Raw genomic sequence first — 16,205 nt, forward strand, 5'->3', positions numbered from 1 at the left:
ATCTAAGGATCACACTTAGAGCATGGTACTAAGAACGCCGAAGTCAAAGGTTCGATCCCTGTTCAGGCCGTTCACTGAAGCGCTGGACCCAGCGGTGCTTGCGGGTCATTCCAACTCAGAATATCCGGTGATGCTGTGAACACTGCTTGTGCAAAGCACACTGGACGCACAACTTTGGAACGGCCGCCCACGACACGAGGAGTCAAAGTAATTTAAGCCCACGGACAATAAAAAAGCCTGTGAAGAATCACAACAGTCCATTTTATATTCAGCCAAGGAGAGCAGTGGGAAGGGCAGAGACACGGGGCCCAGGGCGGACAGAGCCGGGGTGCTGTGCTCCCTGCGGGCCGGGGCACAGCGGGCTGGCCCAGGGCTGCGGGACGGGGGGCGCGGCCGTCCCAGCCCCTCGTGTCCCGGAGAGGTCCCGGCGGGGCCCTGCCCGGCTGCGGGATCTCCCCGTGCCGCCCCGCCGCCCGCCCCCGCTGCCACCGGCCCCGCTCCCTCCCCTCCCCTCCCTCCCCGCAGGGGACCTTTTAAGAGGAGCGGGCAGCGCCTGGCTGGAGGGCTTGGCCAGGGTCGGGGCTGGTTCTGCAGGAGCACCGGGATTGAGTCGGACGGCCAAAACCAAAGACTAAGAGGGAGGGGAAAGGAAAAAAAAAAAAAAAAAAAAAAAAAAAAAAAAAAGAAAGAAGGAATTCGGGAGCTGGGGAAGCAGGGAAAGGTGGGGCGACAAAATAGAAATCAAATCGCAGGGGGACGCGGTCCCGCGGTCCACAGGCTGCGCGCAGCGCGGGGATGGTGCGCCTCGGTGGGCTGTGCCGCCTGCTGCTGCTGCTGCTGCTGCTGCTGCTGCAGGGCTCCCTCCTCCTGCTGGCCACAGCCCGGCACGGCCGGGCCGCCGCCTGCCCGCTCCGCAGAAAGGTAAGCGCCGCCCGCGCTGCCCTCCTGCCCGGGGGTCCCTCCTGCCCTGGGGCCCCTCCTGCCCTGGGGCCGCTCCTGCCCGGGGTGCGCTGCCGCCTGCCCCGTGCCGCACGGGCCTGGTCCCCTCGGGGTGCGGTGCCGGGACCGTCCCGGCCGCGGCTCAGTCCCCCCTGTCCGGCGGGCGCGAGCGCCGAGCGCGGGCGGCAAGCGCTTGGCAGCGGCATCGCGGCTCCCCGGGACTGTGCGGCAGGGTGCTGGGACCGTGCGCCCATCCCAGGGGGCTGACGGAAGAGCGTGACGGGGGAGGAGGACCTCGGGATGAACTGCAGCAGGATCTTTTACCTGCGCTAAGTAGGACGAGCCGCGCTGCTCGCCACAAGGAAGATACTGGCCGGGAGCGAGTTGCTGCCGCTACCCCACGCAGGGGTACCGCCTAGTGCCACTGCAGAACGCCGAGCATGCTGGAACAGGTTCGGACCCGCAATGGCCGTTCGGCGTGAAAACACGTTATGTGAGGGTTTGCTCATCTCCTAAAGTTAGCAGCTTGACTGCAGAAGCCAGGAGCAGCAGGCACTGACTTAGCTCCGGAAGGTGGTTAGCGCGGCAGAGCATCACTCAAAGTTCAGGGTGTTGTTACGGCCAGTGTAGACAGTGTCGATCACTTCCGTGAAAAATCAGAAAAAGTCGTTCTGAGATAAAAGTACCAAAAATCATGTAGGAAAAGCTTTCTTCATCTTACTTTGTTAACAGGCCATCTGTGCTGTCTGTTGGCATCTACTTGGACCTGACCTGCTTCTGGGATATGTGTACCACCACTTCACCTTCCCTCCCGGGCAGGGTTAACTCCACCAGCACAGCTCTTAAGGAAACTGGAAGTCTTTAGAAGTAAGTGCAGACCTGCTTCGCTGGGATGCTAAAGCCACAGCAGGCTCACTGCAGGGCAGTTGTGAGAGTTTTGCAACTGAAGAAGGTCTCACCTGCTTATGCGCCTACATGTAGCCCTTGTTCTTGAGACCTTCCTGCACCTGTGAGCATGATGGTTCCCCAGAATATCTTCTAGGATTTAGGGCATTATGAAACCAGCCATATGCAAGGTTACATGTGCTTCACTGAAGGTGTCTGCCTGAGTTTGAGTTAAACAGAGGGCTTCTGGGATGGTGTCTTTACAATTTGCTTGGAACCAGTTTGTCCGCTGGATTTGTAGGTGGTCAGCTGTGACACTGCCGTAAAGCCAGGTCAAGCCTTTGGAGTGGGTGCCCCCTTTTCCTTGAGGGCATAAGGTGCAAAAGCCTATGGGCTCGTACAAAACTACTGCAAGGAGCTAGTGAGAGCAAGAACAAAAAGAACAGCTCCTGAGCAGAAGTCATACTTGTGGAAATGGATAACTTCACAGATTGGATGGGACATGCAGGAAGTTTCTCGCAGTAACAGTTGACCTGACTTCTGCCAGTTGCTAGCAAGACTGGAGGTGAAATGTGTTAATGGTAGGTAATTATCTGCTGATTACTCTGTCATTAAAATGTGAGACCACCTATAGTTCTGGAATAGGCAGGCTGTTTCCGAGGGTCATTAGGACAGTGGTAATAACCACACTGTCTAGGAATGGCAGCGTCTGCCTTATTTACAAAGCTGGTGAGTTTATCCTTATGAATATTTACGTGAACTCCTTAGGAAGAATATACTGTCTTGTTCCTGCATCACCATGGATAGCTTTTTAATTTACTTTAGTTCTTTATAGGATTCCTTTTCTTACCTCTCTTAGATAGGTCTAACTGTCTTCCTTTTGTCAGCTTGCCTCGGTCTCTGGCATGAAAGAAGTATGTGTGTTGTTGCCTGAAAAACTGCTATTTTAAGGAACGAACCTATATACTTCAGAGGGCTTTCTCATGACTCCTAATTATAGTTAAGATAGCAACCAGTAATGTGCCTTATCCTCCTCGAAAAAAAAAAAAAGACATTGAAAACAGTTAATTTAAAATAAAAGTATGCTGAAATCTTTTTGGGTTGTATTCCAGATACTAAGTGATGTGATCTGGCACTGCTTTCTTTTTGCTTAACAGTGGAGTGTATTGGAAAAATCAAAGCCAGAAAGTAGGGATTAATTGTGGAATGCTTGTAGTTGTAGTTGGTTAGTATTTTATGATGTGTTGTTCCTGATAGAGGCCCAATTAATTTATATGGCTACTTTTTCGCATATATGCCATTCAGCAAAGCAAGTCATCTGTCTGTTTTTAGCCTGTGGCTTTTTAATTAAAAACTTTATTTTTCATTTCTGGCACTTCGGATGTGTTCTTTTAGTAGCTGTAGCCAGTACAGTGTTTATCCCCAAGTGAGTTCTGCTTTAAGTCTTAAGCTGAGTTTGAAGGTGTCAGTAATGAAGGTGGGCAAAAGCTCAAGATAAGTACTATTAAAAATATGGCTTGCTTTTTTGTGTGCATTACTACAGTTGCATGGGCATGTAACGCAGTGAGTAAAATCTTTGCCTCAGTTAGGTATAAAGGAACATGACAAGATAGGATGCCAGGATAGATAAGAGAGAGGGAGAAAGCCATATAGGGAGGATTATAGGGCTGCCTGCCTGGGTGAAATATTGCACGCCATGTGCTTTGGCTTCTGTAGCAAGCAAGCAAGAAAAATAAGGCATGAGAATATTGTGGCTTGAGAAACAGTGCAGTTCTGATCTCAGGTTTGGAAGGTATGGCTGTGAGGTCAAGTGGTGAATATCAGGGGTCCTGAAATGAAAGACAGAGAAGTCACAGAGGGCACCTACCTGCACAGTGAAGTATACACTTTGTGCTTTGAAATGCATAGATGAGATAGAAGATGGAAGGAAGCAGAACTCAAGCAGAAGGAAGTAGACCAAGTGTAGATTGTCCGTGTCTGGAGTTCCCATCCAGTTCTTCACTCTCTAGACAGCAGTTTTCCTTTCCCACTGAGCTTTCATTTCCCTCATCGCCACAGCTTTCAGTCTTTTCTGTTTAGTTTTTTATACTCCCATGCTCTTCTGGGTGTATGGAGTGCTGTCACTAGATGAATTATTTGCTCCTTCTGGTGTTTTTCTGAATGGTTTATGGATGTTTGCCAGTTTTACTCTTGTTAGTATGCCATTCAGCCCAATTTGAGCTAGTGTATCTGAAAAAAAATTACACTTTCTCTGATTTTCTTTGGCACTTCTTTTGCAGAAGATTCACTGCTGCCTTACTTCAAATGATGTATGATAACACATTTGTGATTTTGAGGACTACAGGTTGCATCCTATAATGGATCTATAAACTGTGCTGGAAAAACAAGCTGCTGGTGCTAGTTAAAATGAACAAAATCTGAGGCTTGGAGTTTTTCATGAAAAAGAAGGAACCTCAGCTCCCAAGGAAATACCCTTGATGTGCACCATGGTTTTCCAGAATTTTTGCAGTGGCTGACACCATTGTCCTGTCATGTTAGGGAAATGTTGTCTGTCCCTATGTGTCCCCATTGCACCTCAGTGAGACAATCCCCTGGACAGCCTTGGTTGAGAAGGAGGCTTTCCAAGTCTTGTGGTAGGGAGTGGATCCCACAAGTCCCAGTACATTCTCTGTGACAGTGTCAGCTTTTTCACCTGGGGAGGTAAGGCAAAGGAGAAGGCACCATGCCATGGTGCTGAGCATTCAGAAATGCCATGATATGATGATTCCTCAGACCTTTGTGTGCAGCAAGTTGGGAGACCTGTTTTCTCTAGTGAGACTGGTGCTCTTTCCCCTTGCTCAGGGTTTTTCTCATGATGCATTGAGTACCACCTGTAAATTGTAGCGTGGAGACAGAAATATGTATCTATGCATCTTGATTTGTGCTGCTGGAACTGAAATTGCTCAGACTGTACAGCCCAGCTGCCATAAGTCTCCAGGACAACCTTTTGACTATAATTTGTTTTAAAGCACTTTTTTTTTTTTTTTTTTTTTTTTTTTTTTTTTTTTTTTTTCCCTGTTGCAACAGCTGTGTTAAAGGATCTTACTGCAAAGGAAAATCGGGCTGCAGCACTTTTATGTACTGTAGGCTCTCAGGGAAGTGAGGTGCCACAGTGATGGTGTATGGTGTGATGCTGAACAAGCCTCAGCACTTGTGCTATAAACTCCTGTGCTATTTCATGGCTACCTAGAGCACTGTTTAACAGCTTCCCTTTTATTATAGTGGGCTGAGATTATATCCTTGCTTTTCCCTCTCTGAAGCTGCATTGAGACATGCAAGAGCTCCAGGAGGTGGGCAGGGAGATGGGAGGGCTTGAAGATACAGCAAGGGAAGACAGACCTGCTCAGGCACACCGAGGGCTTTGCCCCTTCCCCACTTGCACAGAGCAGTAACTGGAGGCTATTTGCAGGGGTCTGGCACAGAGGCAGAGCAGCACTGGCATTCCAGTTTCCACTTCAGAAGATGCCAAAGGAGTGCAAGGCACTAGCACGTCCGGAGCAGCTGTAAGGCCACCTTTTAGAGGGAGAGTGAGCTTTGTGAGCTCCCCATGTACCATCACTTGCTGGTGGCCAGAAACTGATTCTGCAGGATCCGAAGAGTTTCCCATCAGTGGTGGGAAACTGAGGTTTTTCTGTCCTCTCATGCTCCTCCAAGCTTTCTGTGAAGGAAGGTGTGAGTGGTGCTTAGGGTGATTTTTCAAGTTCATGACTACTTCTTTTGACATACACGTGCCAGCTAGACTGCTCAGCTGCTTTGCTTTGTGATGTCAGGGTCTCCAGAACTGTGTGAAAATTTTTGCTATATCTCAGCCTCCTTTCCTCCTGCCTGTGGTTTCACATGTTTCATGTAACCCATGACACTGTGCTACAGGCTCTTCAAAGGAAGACTTCACGTACTCTGTGATTTGTGCCTGGTGGCCTGTTTTATTTCTTCAGAGGTACCACTAGTAGCTGGCAGTATTACTCTGCTTTTAGTATCTGATTGTGTGAGTTGTGGGGCTAAGCAGAAAAAAAAAAAGAAAAAAAAAAGAGTATAATGCCGAAAGCCTTTCTAGCTAGGCTGTGTGCAGTAGTCCAGAGCAGTGCTAATGATCATGTTAAAGTCTGGTACCAGTCATCTGGACTTGAGCCTCCTTGCTGGATTTATTGAGGAGCTGAAAAGCTGGCTGTTGACCACTAGTTCTGTACAATTCCTTGCAATCGTAGCTGGTTTTGTGCACTCCCACATACATGATCAGACTTGAATGAAGAGAAGGAGTATTGACCTCCTTAACCTCATGCCTGTCGTGGGTCCCTCCTCTGTCTATGCTTGTAGTAGATAGAAAGCAGCACTTCTGGTCCTTCCTCCTTGCTGCCTCACCACTACTTCCAGTTCATGTCTCACCACAGTGGCATGCCCTTTCATTTTCCCCCTCTGATTAATGGTGGGGGAGAACCCTATCTCATTTTCCCTCTTGTTTTACTTTGTATTTTCATTCTCCTGTATTCTTCCCAGGTCTGTATTAGATTTTTATTCACCTATTGCATTGTATCTTTTGTACCCTCTGGTGCTCTTCATGTTTTTCTCCCTTCTTCTTACGGTCTTCAGGAGAGTTTTTATGCTCTGTAATTCAGATGTGCATTCCAGGACTGTCCCATGGGATTTGGAGTTGTAGAATGGTGTTGATATGCTGCAAAACAGTCTGAAGAGCCCTTTGGAATATATTTGGTTTATACAATGCTCTTGGGCACATGGTGCAGTTCTTGAGGCTATTCTGTTCAACTCAAGGAGTTAGACTTCAATGATCCTTGTGTGTCCCTTTCAGCTCAGGATATTCTATATTCTGTAGTCCATGCAGGTGAAGTGGACTGGTGGTAGCACTTTGCTGAAGTGTTGCCTGATCTGTGGCCTGGTTTTTACGTACAGAGCTGCTGGAGAAGGTTGTCTGGGATGAGCCATTGCAGAGCAGTCTTTAAGATTAACCTTTCTGACCCTGAGTCTTTAGTGTCAGAAATTTATAGGCTATGTGCTTCCAGTAAATTCCTCCAAGCAGCCTGTTCTGCTTTTTGCAGTAAGGAAAGCTTCTTAGATCAGCACACATGCACAGTTAGCCCCAGTGCTGAGGGTTAGAGTTATCTGCTGGCTCAAGACTGACCAGATATTTGAGTGCATCTGGAAGCCTGTTCTCTTACTTAGACATGCAAAGGCTACCTCCTCCTGTCTGTGGAGGCAGACACTGTTAGTGTCCATTGTTCCAGTAAGTACTGCTGCACCAGTAGGGTACTATGGGTGAGGAAGGCTATGCCTGCTGCTGGTGTAAAGTGACTTGGAAGGATTCAAGCAGTATCCATGCTGTTCCATGTGCTCTTCTGTCCCGTGGGAACACCACAACCCTGTATTGAGCTATCTCAGGTGATGCTGTGAGGTGTATTTTCCAGCAGAACAAATTTAAATCTGATTCTGTCTTCCTTCTGATTCTGACATTCCTAAGCTAATTTTAAAAAATATGTTTTTTTAAAAAATTCCTCTGTGTTTAAAAGTGTATACCCTGAAACCATAGGCCAAGTTTGGCCTGCAGAAAAATCTTTTCACTTATTTTCCAAGGTATTGCACACACTTCTCTGCTACTCAAGAAAGAGTACTGGGATGTGGGGGGTCTTTACTGGATGTCTGTCTGCCATGTACAAAACTTTATTTCTGCCTGCTCCAGCAAGTCTGCTTGCCAGCAGTGTTTTGTGTTACTCATTTTTTTAGTGTCTTGCTGTTGTGGTATAACCCCAGCTGTCAGCCAAGCACTGCACTCATTAAATTCCCATTCCATGTAAGAGAGATTGCAAGAGAGCACTGGAAGGGTAAGAGTGTTGCGTTCAGAGAATGACAGCTTGGTAGCTAAAGCGAAATTCATGCACACAAGCAAAGCAAAACAAGGAATTGACAACTTCTCGGGGCAGGAAAGCAGGCTCCATCATGTATAGCAGTGACTTGGAAGACAAACCCCATCATTCTGAATGTCCCCTCTCCTCTCCCCCAGCCCTTTATGGCTTTTTGTGCTGAGCATGATATCATGGGTATGGAATATTGCTTTGTTCAGTTTGGGTCAGCTGTCCTGGCTATGTTCCTTCACAATATCTTGTGTACCCTCAGTATGCGTGCTCGCAGTCATGCAACAGAGAGAAAAGGCCTTGGCTCTGTGCAAGCACTGCTCAGCAACAACAAAAACATCTCTATGTTATCAGCACTGTTTTCAGCACAAGTCCAAAACTCAGCCCCATACCAGCCACTGTGACGAAAATGAACTTCACCCCAACCAAAACCAGCATCGTCAAAGTGGGAAGTTCACCCATGATGCTGCACCACCTTCTGATGAAGTGTCACAGCAGTTTCTTGGATGAAAGGTGCATTGCTGTGCTGAAGTGAAAGGTGAAAATGATAGAAATCCTGCTGTCCTGCTTTGCTTTAGCAAAGTGATGCCAATTTTTGACTTTATGAAAGGCAGAAGTTGGGTAAGTTGTGCTTGAATCATAGTGTGCTAGGGCCACGCTCTGCTGCTTCTCTTGGGGGATATGCAGATGATGTATCAGGTGATATTACTGTTGAGAAGACACAGTGTTACCTTTGAGGAGGAGGAAGCCCAAGCCAATATTTGTAGGTTTTTATTTAATGAAAATGGATTTTTTACCTCAGAACCTGAGAAAAACAATGGTCAAAAAGGACTTCATGTGAGCAGAGTCACTTTAGGAAGAGTCTATTGCTAGCAAGCTGCTGAGCCGGGTGACCTGCTGGCTTGGCACCATGTTTTCCTTAAGCCCTCTGCTGCAGTGGCCTGGCATGAATGTGTATACTTATTCAGCTGTGTCTCCCTCTCTCCCAGCAAAATGAGCTGAACTCCTTCCTGTGGACAATCAAGAGAGATCCCCCATCTTATTTCTTTGGCACCATCCATGTCCCGTACACGCGTGTCTGGGATTTCATCCCAGAGAACTCCAAGAAGGCCTTCCAGCAGAGCCACATTGTGTACTTTGAGCTGGATCTCACTGATCCCTTCACCATCTCAGCTCTCACCAGCTGCCAGCTCCTGCCACAGGGGGAGAACCTCCAAGACGTGCTGCCCCGTGACATCTACCGCCGGCTGAAGCGGCACCTGGAGTATGTGAAGCTGATGATGCCATCCTGGATGACCCCAGACCAACGAGGCAAAGGGCTGTATGCTGACTACCTCTTCAATGCCATTGCTGGCAACTGGGAGCGCAAGAGACCGGTCTGGGTGATGCTGATGGTGAACTCCCTGACAGAGGTAGACATCAAGTCACGAGGCATGCCCGTCCTGGATCTGTTCCTGGCCCAAGAAGCGGAGCGGCTGAGGAAACAGACGGGCGCTGTGGAGAAAGTAGAAGAGCAGTGCCACCCACTCAATGGGCTGAACTTCTCCCAGGTGAGGCAAAGTAGTGTGCAGGGTGCCAAGCTAGCTGCCGAGCTGGATACTGCAGCAGCAACAGCATGGGCTGGGGTGTGGGGTAAGTGCTTTCTTCCCAGAGACTTGTGTCTGCACTATGCAGCCCGTGCCTTGGACTGCATCCTCCAGAGAATTTGCTAGCACAGCAGATCAGGCCAGAGATTAATTCATCCAGGCCTGACTCAGGAAAACCCCTGTTCTCTTCCTTGGGCAGCCTTGGGCATGTTCCACCCTCAGAGACACTTTGGATGTATGCTCTCTGACCCTGACTGGGCTGCCCAGCAGGAGCTCAGGATAGGCTGGGGCTCAGTGTCAAACTTGTTTTTGTAATAGCAAGTTAGAAAGAAGTGATTACTTGGGGACAGCAGGGGGTTTTGTGAATAGTGCTGAAAATAATTGCTGGTTGGAAAAGCATCATAGTGAATATCTTAATGCCTTCAGGAATAGGGACCCAGTATCTACACTGGGAAAAGTATTTTTTGTTTGTTGGGATTTTTTTTCCCTTCCTTTGCTACCAGATGAGGGTCAGCACAGCACAGCTTTCTTCAGGGAGTTTCACAGACTAATACAGGCTCTTGTGCAAATGCCTTTGTGTTTGCAAACCTGTTGGAGTTCAGCATTTTTGTTCACGCAGCAGAATCAACTCTTTGTTGTCCATGTGTTGGATGAGGTGCTCCTCTCTGAACAAAATAAACCAGGCAGTAGTGTCTGTTGTTGTCTGCTCAGTGGGATCACAGAAATAACATTGCTCTCTGTCCTGTGGTATCATCGCTGCAGGGTGGTGCTAGTTTGGGGAGTGGAAATGGCATTTGCTTAGGAATAGTCAAGACCTGCATTTTGCAGTATGGCCTAGTAGTACAAGATGGGAGGACCTTTAGTCATAGGGCTGGGGAGTTTTGACTGATGCCTGACCCTCTCCCCTGCATCCTGAAGCCTGTCCTGTCGCTGATGCACAGTTTGGAAGGGAAAGAGCAGATGGTGAGTGCAATGCAGCCAGGGCAAGGACAGCAGCTCAGGACAAATGTCTGAAGTGTTGCTACCCCAGACAATGTTTCTGGGGGAACCAGCGTGCAAGGAATAGCACAACAGTCTAGGCTGCATCACTTGGGCAGTCCTTAACTGCAGGCAAGGCTTTTTTTCTTTTCCATTGCTTGGAGCTGGGCAACCTCATTCACATCTTCAGTCTTTTGTTTAACACAGTGCTTTGAATCCTTATGCTGTTGCTGTTTGCTTGCAGCTAACCTGGCAGTAGGCTGTGAAGTCCCTTCTTTTCCACATCTTACCTGGTTGAAGATTTATAAAACGTAATTGCCTGTGTTTTTCTTTTGCTGGCGTTGCCCCTATAGTTTATCATGATAGAAGTGGTGCCATGGGTATTTTTCTCCACTGCCTTGTAAGAAAGTGATAGGGAGACTGAGAAATGTTGTTTGCAAATCATGTCCCTGCTAAGCTCAGGTAAATGTTGACTCTTAGGCCTTCACAGCTTTCTTCAAAGAGCAGCTGCTTTTGTGCTGTTTTGCAAATGAGATAAATACCAAGTGATCCAAAAAGCTGCATGGGCAAGGGACACAGAGATGCAACATCCAGAATTGCACAACCTTCTGAGAAGGCCAGAGAGACAAAAACTGCATGAGTAATTTGCCTCTAGTTGGGAAAATCATGCCCTAGGGTTGCCCCACGGTGAGTGGAGGTGTGCATTTGTGTCATGAAGGCTGCAGCTCCTCCCATGCCTGCTCACTTCCCTGGGAAGGAGCGTACTGTCCCTTGAGGGAGCGGGTCTGAGGGAGCACTGCTGCACTGCAAATTCACACATCCACTGCTGCCCACTACTAGATTTCTAATACAGGCAGCTCAAGGAAAAGGAAATCCAGAGGTAGATGATTTCTGTGCTTCTAAGCCAATTCCACGTCTGTTTCAGAAACTGACTTGTGAACTCTCATGGTTGGCAATTGTGTAAGTCTTTGATTTAAGAGCTTTCTTGTCAGTTTGTTCAGGCAGTAGAGTTAATTATGTGTTTAATAGAAACCAAACAAAGAGTTTGAAATAGACTCTTTGAAATCATTCTCTTTGGTGTGCTGCTCTTTGGAAACCCCCAGTGTTGGGCCACTTCTGTGTCTGCTTTTCAAACAAGCAAACACACAGTCATGACTTAAAAACTTCTGTTGGGGAAAGTGGAACAAACCCCATAAGGAATAGTCTTAACACTGCACGAGAAATATCCTAGAATCACAGAATGGCCTTAGTTGGAAAGGACCTCAAAGATCACTTAGTTCCATCCCCTCCACCATGGGCAGGGACACGTTTCACTAAGACCAGGTTGCTCAGAGCCCCATGCAACCTCAAACACTTCCAGGGATGGGACATCCACAGCTTTTCTGGGCAACCAGTCTCACAGTAAAAATTCCTCCCTAATATGTAATCTAAAGCCACTTTCTTTCACTCCGAAGCATTCCCCTTTGTCCCTTGTAAAAACATCATTCTTGTAGGCTTCCTTCCCATACTGAAAGGTGCATTATAGATCACCCCAAAGCCTTCTCTTCCAGGCTGAACAATCTCAACTGTCTCAGCTTTTACCTATAGGAGAGATGCTTCTTTCTTCTAATCCATCTTGGTGGACTCCTCTGGACTTGGTGCTGGGACCCCAGAGCTGGGTGCAGGGTTCCAGGTGGGGTCTCATCAGAGCAGAGCAGAGGGGCAGAATCCCCTCCCTCCCTTGCTGCCCATGTTGCTTTGGATGCAGCCCAGGACAGGTCTGGCTTTCTGGGCTGGGAGTGCCCATGGCTGGGTCATGTCCAGTCTCTCAACCACCAGCACCCCCAAGTCATTCTCACTGGGCTGCTCTCCAGCCGTTCATGCCCCAGCCTGTGCTGATTCTGGGGATTGCCCTGACCCAGCTGCAGCACCTGGCACTAAGTCTTGCTAAACTGCATGATACTCCTGTGAACCCACTTGTCAAGCTTGTCCAGGTTCCTCTGGATGTCATCTAGGGAGATGCTTTTTTTCTTACAGCAGAATTACAGAGAATTTATTTAGGTAGCAGAGAAGCAAGTTCACTGTTTTCAGTTTGTTTCTGCATAGGGTTTGCTCTTTCTTTCACATCCAAAACTCTTCTTCTGGCTGGTAAGGCAGACTCCCAAGCCACTTCCAAACCATACATTGTTACTATCTAAGTTCCTGTTTTGGTGCATTCTATTGAACAAGGCCTTGTTGGTGTTTGTTATTGCAGGCTAAGTTCTGGAACAGTCTCCCTGGGCACAGTGCTTAGTAACAGTGAAGTACAGACAAACCCAAATTAGCTGCTTCCTTCTTGTGAAGAGAGAACAGTAAAAAAATGGAAAAAAAACCCCAACACATACAACAGCCAACAGTGCCTGTCAAGAGGCTCTTTCTCTTTGGCTTTTTGTACCAAAGACTTTTGATTTATGACTATCTTATTTTACCTTCCATCTCTCTCTATTCTTGCCCAGCTCAGGCTGGCTGCCCACATTGCCAAATCATAAAAGTATAATTTCTGTTCAGTACACTGTGATGTGTGCACAGTCTGTGACATACTTTACTGCCTTCTCAATCCCTCTCTCTTGTTCCAAGTTCTGTGCAACTTCAGGACTATGGAAAGGTTAATTTGTTTCCATGCCAGGGCCATGGTGTTTATTTTTCCTCTTTCATGCTGTTTCCATCCTTGTTTGTCTTACAGACTTGTTCTCCCATTCCCCCTTACTTGTTGGATAGTGCCTCTCTTGTTGCAATACCCTGCATAGGTCTCATTCCTAGCTGCATCTGGGCTTTGTAGCGATGTGCGATTTTCCACTGCTGACTTCCAGCATGGAGTCAGTCCCTCCCAGCTGTCCCTTTCCAGCTATGAATGTGCTTACATGTTTGCTGTGTTGGGGGCATTAGTGCTGCAGCCCAAAACAGCTTTGCTGTTGGCTTCAGTAGTGTCATGAATGTCAGTTTAGTACTGGCTCAGAAGATGAGCAAGTGTTGGTCCTTGTACTGTGCCAGACACTTGCTTTGGTACAGTAATGTGGTGTTCAGGCTCTATTCTTCACAAACTGGTCTCAGCTTGAACATAAGAAGTTTAGACTCATGTCTACCCTTGTGTGGACCTATGGTTATGTGTGTAAACATTGTCCAGCCATCACTACTTCCCAGCTGTGACCCTGACCAGTTTGGCTTTTCCAGTACTGGAACACTTGGTAGAAGATTCTATTTCTTGTTCTTGATTTGAAAATTGTTTCCTTACATGACTTTCCTGTGGTCATGCCTTGTCAGAGCATTCTTCCTAACTGAGCATCTGAATACATTGCTGCATATTCAGACATAGGCTTCAAAGCTGCTTGGGATGCAGTTGGAAGAAGAGAGCCACTAAGGACTGACTGCTCATGAAATCCTGGCTCCAAATCTGGGACCGAGCACTTGAAAGTCTTGTCATTTTCATCTTTCAGCCAGTCCCTCGTATAGCTCATTGTAGATTGGAAATGAAACAAAATTTTCTACACTGATAATGTTGTATTAATTAAGACATTATTTGTTTATGTTTCTATTCAAAAAAAACTCCAACCTTTGCAAGCAACAAAGTGCTGAGAGATTCTTGCTTTTCCCAGCACTTCCAGGTTCTGGATCACTAACATGACCATAAGAGCTGCAGACTCCTGCTTGGCAAATACAGCCCTTCTGACATAACAACAACATCATTTTTGCTGCTTAATCTGTGTACCCACTTGGGTAAAAGGGCCACCCTAGTATAAAGTGACCGTTTAGGAAAAGCCTATACTTGTGGGGAAAGTAGGAAACAAAGACACTGTTGCTTTGTTATAAGTGTTACATGGTTTTTTGGTTGGTTTGGATTTTTTCACTTTCTCAGGGGGTTAGAAGTGATGCTTTGAAATTAGGCACAGAAGATACAGTGTGAAATTGGTGAGATTTGTTCTAGTCTTCTCATTTCAAGTAAAGGGAGTTTTTGCTGTACTTGGTTAATCAGTTATAATAGTTGTCTTTAATTTCTGGGCTGATGAGGCCAGATCTGGTAGTGTTTCCATTCACAAGACCTTGGTTTAGGCTCATCTTTGACAATGACAGTAATGGAGAATCTCAGAAAAAGAAAAAGCAAGCAAGATAGGGCACATAGTACACAATCTGCAAAGAGGAGATTAGGTCCAAATTTAGGTCCAGATTTGGAGCACAGCAAGGCAAAGAGCAGTTCCTTGATGAAGGAGCTGACAGAGGAGCAGAGCATTTTATTGCTAAACAAGTTGAATGGGACACTGCTTGCAGTAACCTGATTGCATCTGCTGCCCCACAGGTGTAACTTAAAGACTTATTTGTTAGAGCCAACCTTCTTTATTCAGATGATCAGGGAACATCAGAGTTTTGTGCAAATAAACTGGAGCTGGAGCAACTGAGTTGATCTTATTAGCATCTTTGGCTGCTGGAGTCCGTGACCTAGATTTCTTTTTGTTTGCAGTTCATGTGTAAACAAACCTGCAAGACTCCACATCTGGACATTAGGGGTGGAGAATGGGCTGGCTGGGGAATTGGTGGGAACCAAATTAACTAAGGCTTTGCGTATCTATTGAAATAATTACAGTTTAATTAAGATCTTTTTAACTGTCTGGGGATTTCAGGGTTTTTCCATCAGTGAAAGTGGCATTCAGTGGTGATATGCTGCTTCTGCATTCAGAAGGGTGGCAAGTTGGTTTCAAGCAGCCTGGACTCTGTGGTAGGGCTTTGAAATCCCTTGCACTTGCATTCTATATGTCTGTCAGCTAGCTGGATTTTCCCATTAAAATGCTCTTAGCTCAGCATGAACAGAAGACGGCAAGTGGCAAATGTGGCGGCTTCTGTCCTTGCTGCTCTGAAGAAGGTTCCTTGTAAGTGTCCGGCTGCCAGCTTTACAGTGTGAGCAGGCCAGTGCACGTTCCTTTTCCACTCAGTGAGCAAGGGCTGGGCAATGAAATGTGTGCATAGCTCGGAGAGCTCTTGTAACTGGGTTATCCTGCTAACTTCTGGCAGGTGGAGCCTGCCACTGCAAGCTGCAGAGGAGCATAGCCCTGTCAGCAGGCTGAGGGGTGCCAGGCATCAGTCGCCACTCAGAGTGTAGCACACAGAAGCTCTGAGCTGAATACTTTTTGGAGCAGCTCAGTCAAAAGTAAGGAGTGTGGATCAGGGCAGATGTATGGCTTTGGCTTAGTCAGCTGTTCAGAAGCTGGATGCCCCTGTGCAAAGCTTTGCTCTGCATATTCTCAAATTCTGACAGAATTACAGTGGTGGATCATGGTGGTCTGATGCTGTGGCTGTCAGATGCCTGATCCCAAGAACTCACTACTTACTGCCATTACAGAACCCAAAGCATAGAACTGTAGCTACCAGCTTTTCCCTTGGACAAAAAGGTTGCAACTGGTCTGGACACCTTACAGGCACATGCCTGTAGAAGTTGTAGAAGACCTTTCACACCTAAAAATTGGACTCCATTCCTATCACCCTCCTGTCCAGTACTGGTGGGATGGTACTTCTGGCCCAGACTGGATTGCAGGATCCATGGGGATCCATGTTGGGTCCTGTATCCCAACTGACAGCATTTCTGATTCATGATGGTGGTTCTGAAGACTGATTTTTAGTTTTCATCAACAAATTCAGATGAAAAATAAAGCCCAGCTTTAGTTTTCATCTGTTTGATTTTGTGAGGGTTTTTATTCCACTGAAGAGCCTCTGCTGTACTTGTGTGAGCATTACAGCTGTAACCAGGTTGTTCTTTAATGTTCTATTTGTTGAGCCTGTCCCAGAAGTGCACATTTTCTGTGTTTTAACTGTTGTGTCTTCCCAGGACTAGCAGCATCTGTCTTGTGACATGGCAGTCATGTGTGTGCTTGGTGCAGTGGTATTGTCACTGTCCTCATCTTTCCTTGTTTAT

General features: G+C 47.0%; 1 protein-coding gene across 1 annotated transcript in view; it reads left to right on the plus strand.

Annotated features, from left to right (window-relative positions):
- Positions 1 to 431: 431 nt before the first annotated feature.
- The window catches only part of TRABD2A (TraB domain containing 2A), a gene marked incomplete at its 3' end in the record, with an annotated part of 77,560 nt that continues 61,786 nt past the window's right edge, over positions 432 to 16,205 (plus strand). Inside the window, exons 1-2 of the mRNA XM_083884324.1 lie at positions 432 to 921; positions 8,714 to 9,274. Of these exons, the coding sequence (XP_083740450.1) occupies positions 796 to 921; positions 8,714 to 9,274 (687 nt within the window). The 5' untranslated portion in view covers positions 432 to 795. The remainder of the gene's footprint in view (positions 922 to 8,713; positions 9,275 to 16,205) is intronic.

The sequence above is a fragment of the Zosterops lateralis genome (assembly GCF_965231275.1).
Source record: "Zosterops lateralis genome assembly, chromosome: Z".
NCBI lineage: Eukaryota > Metazoa > Chordata > Aves > Passeriformes > Zosteropidae > Zosterops > Zosterops lateralis.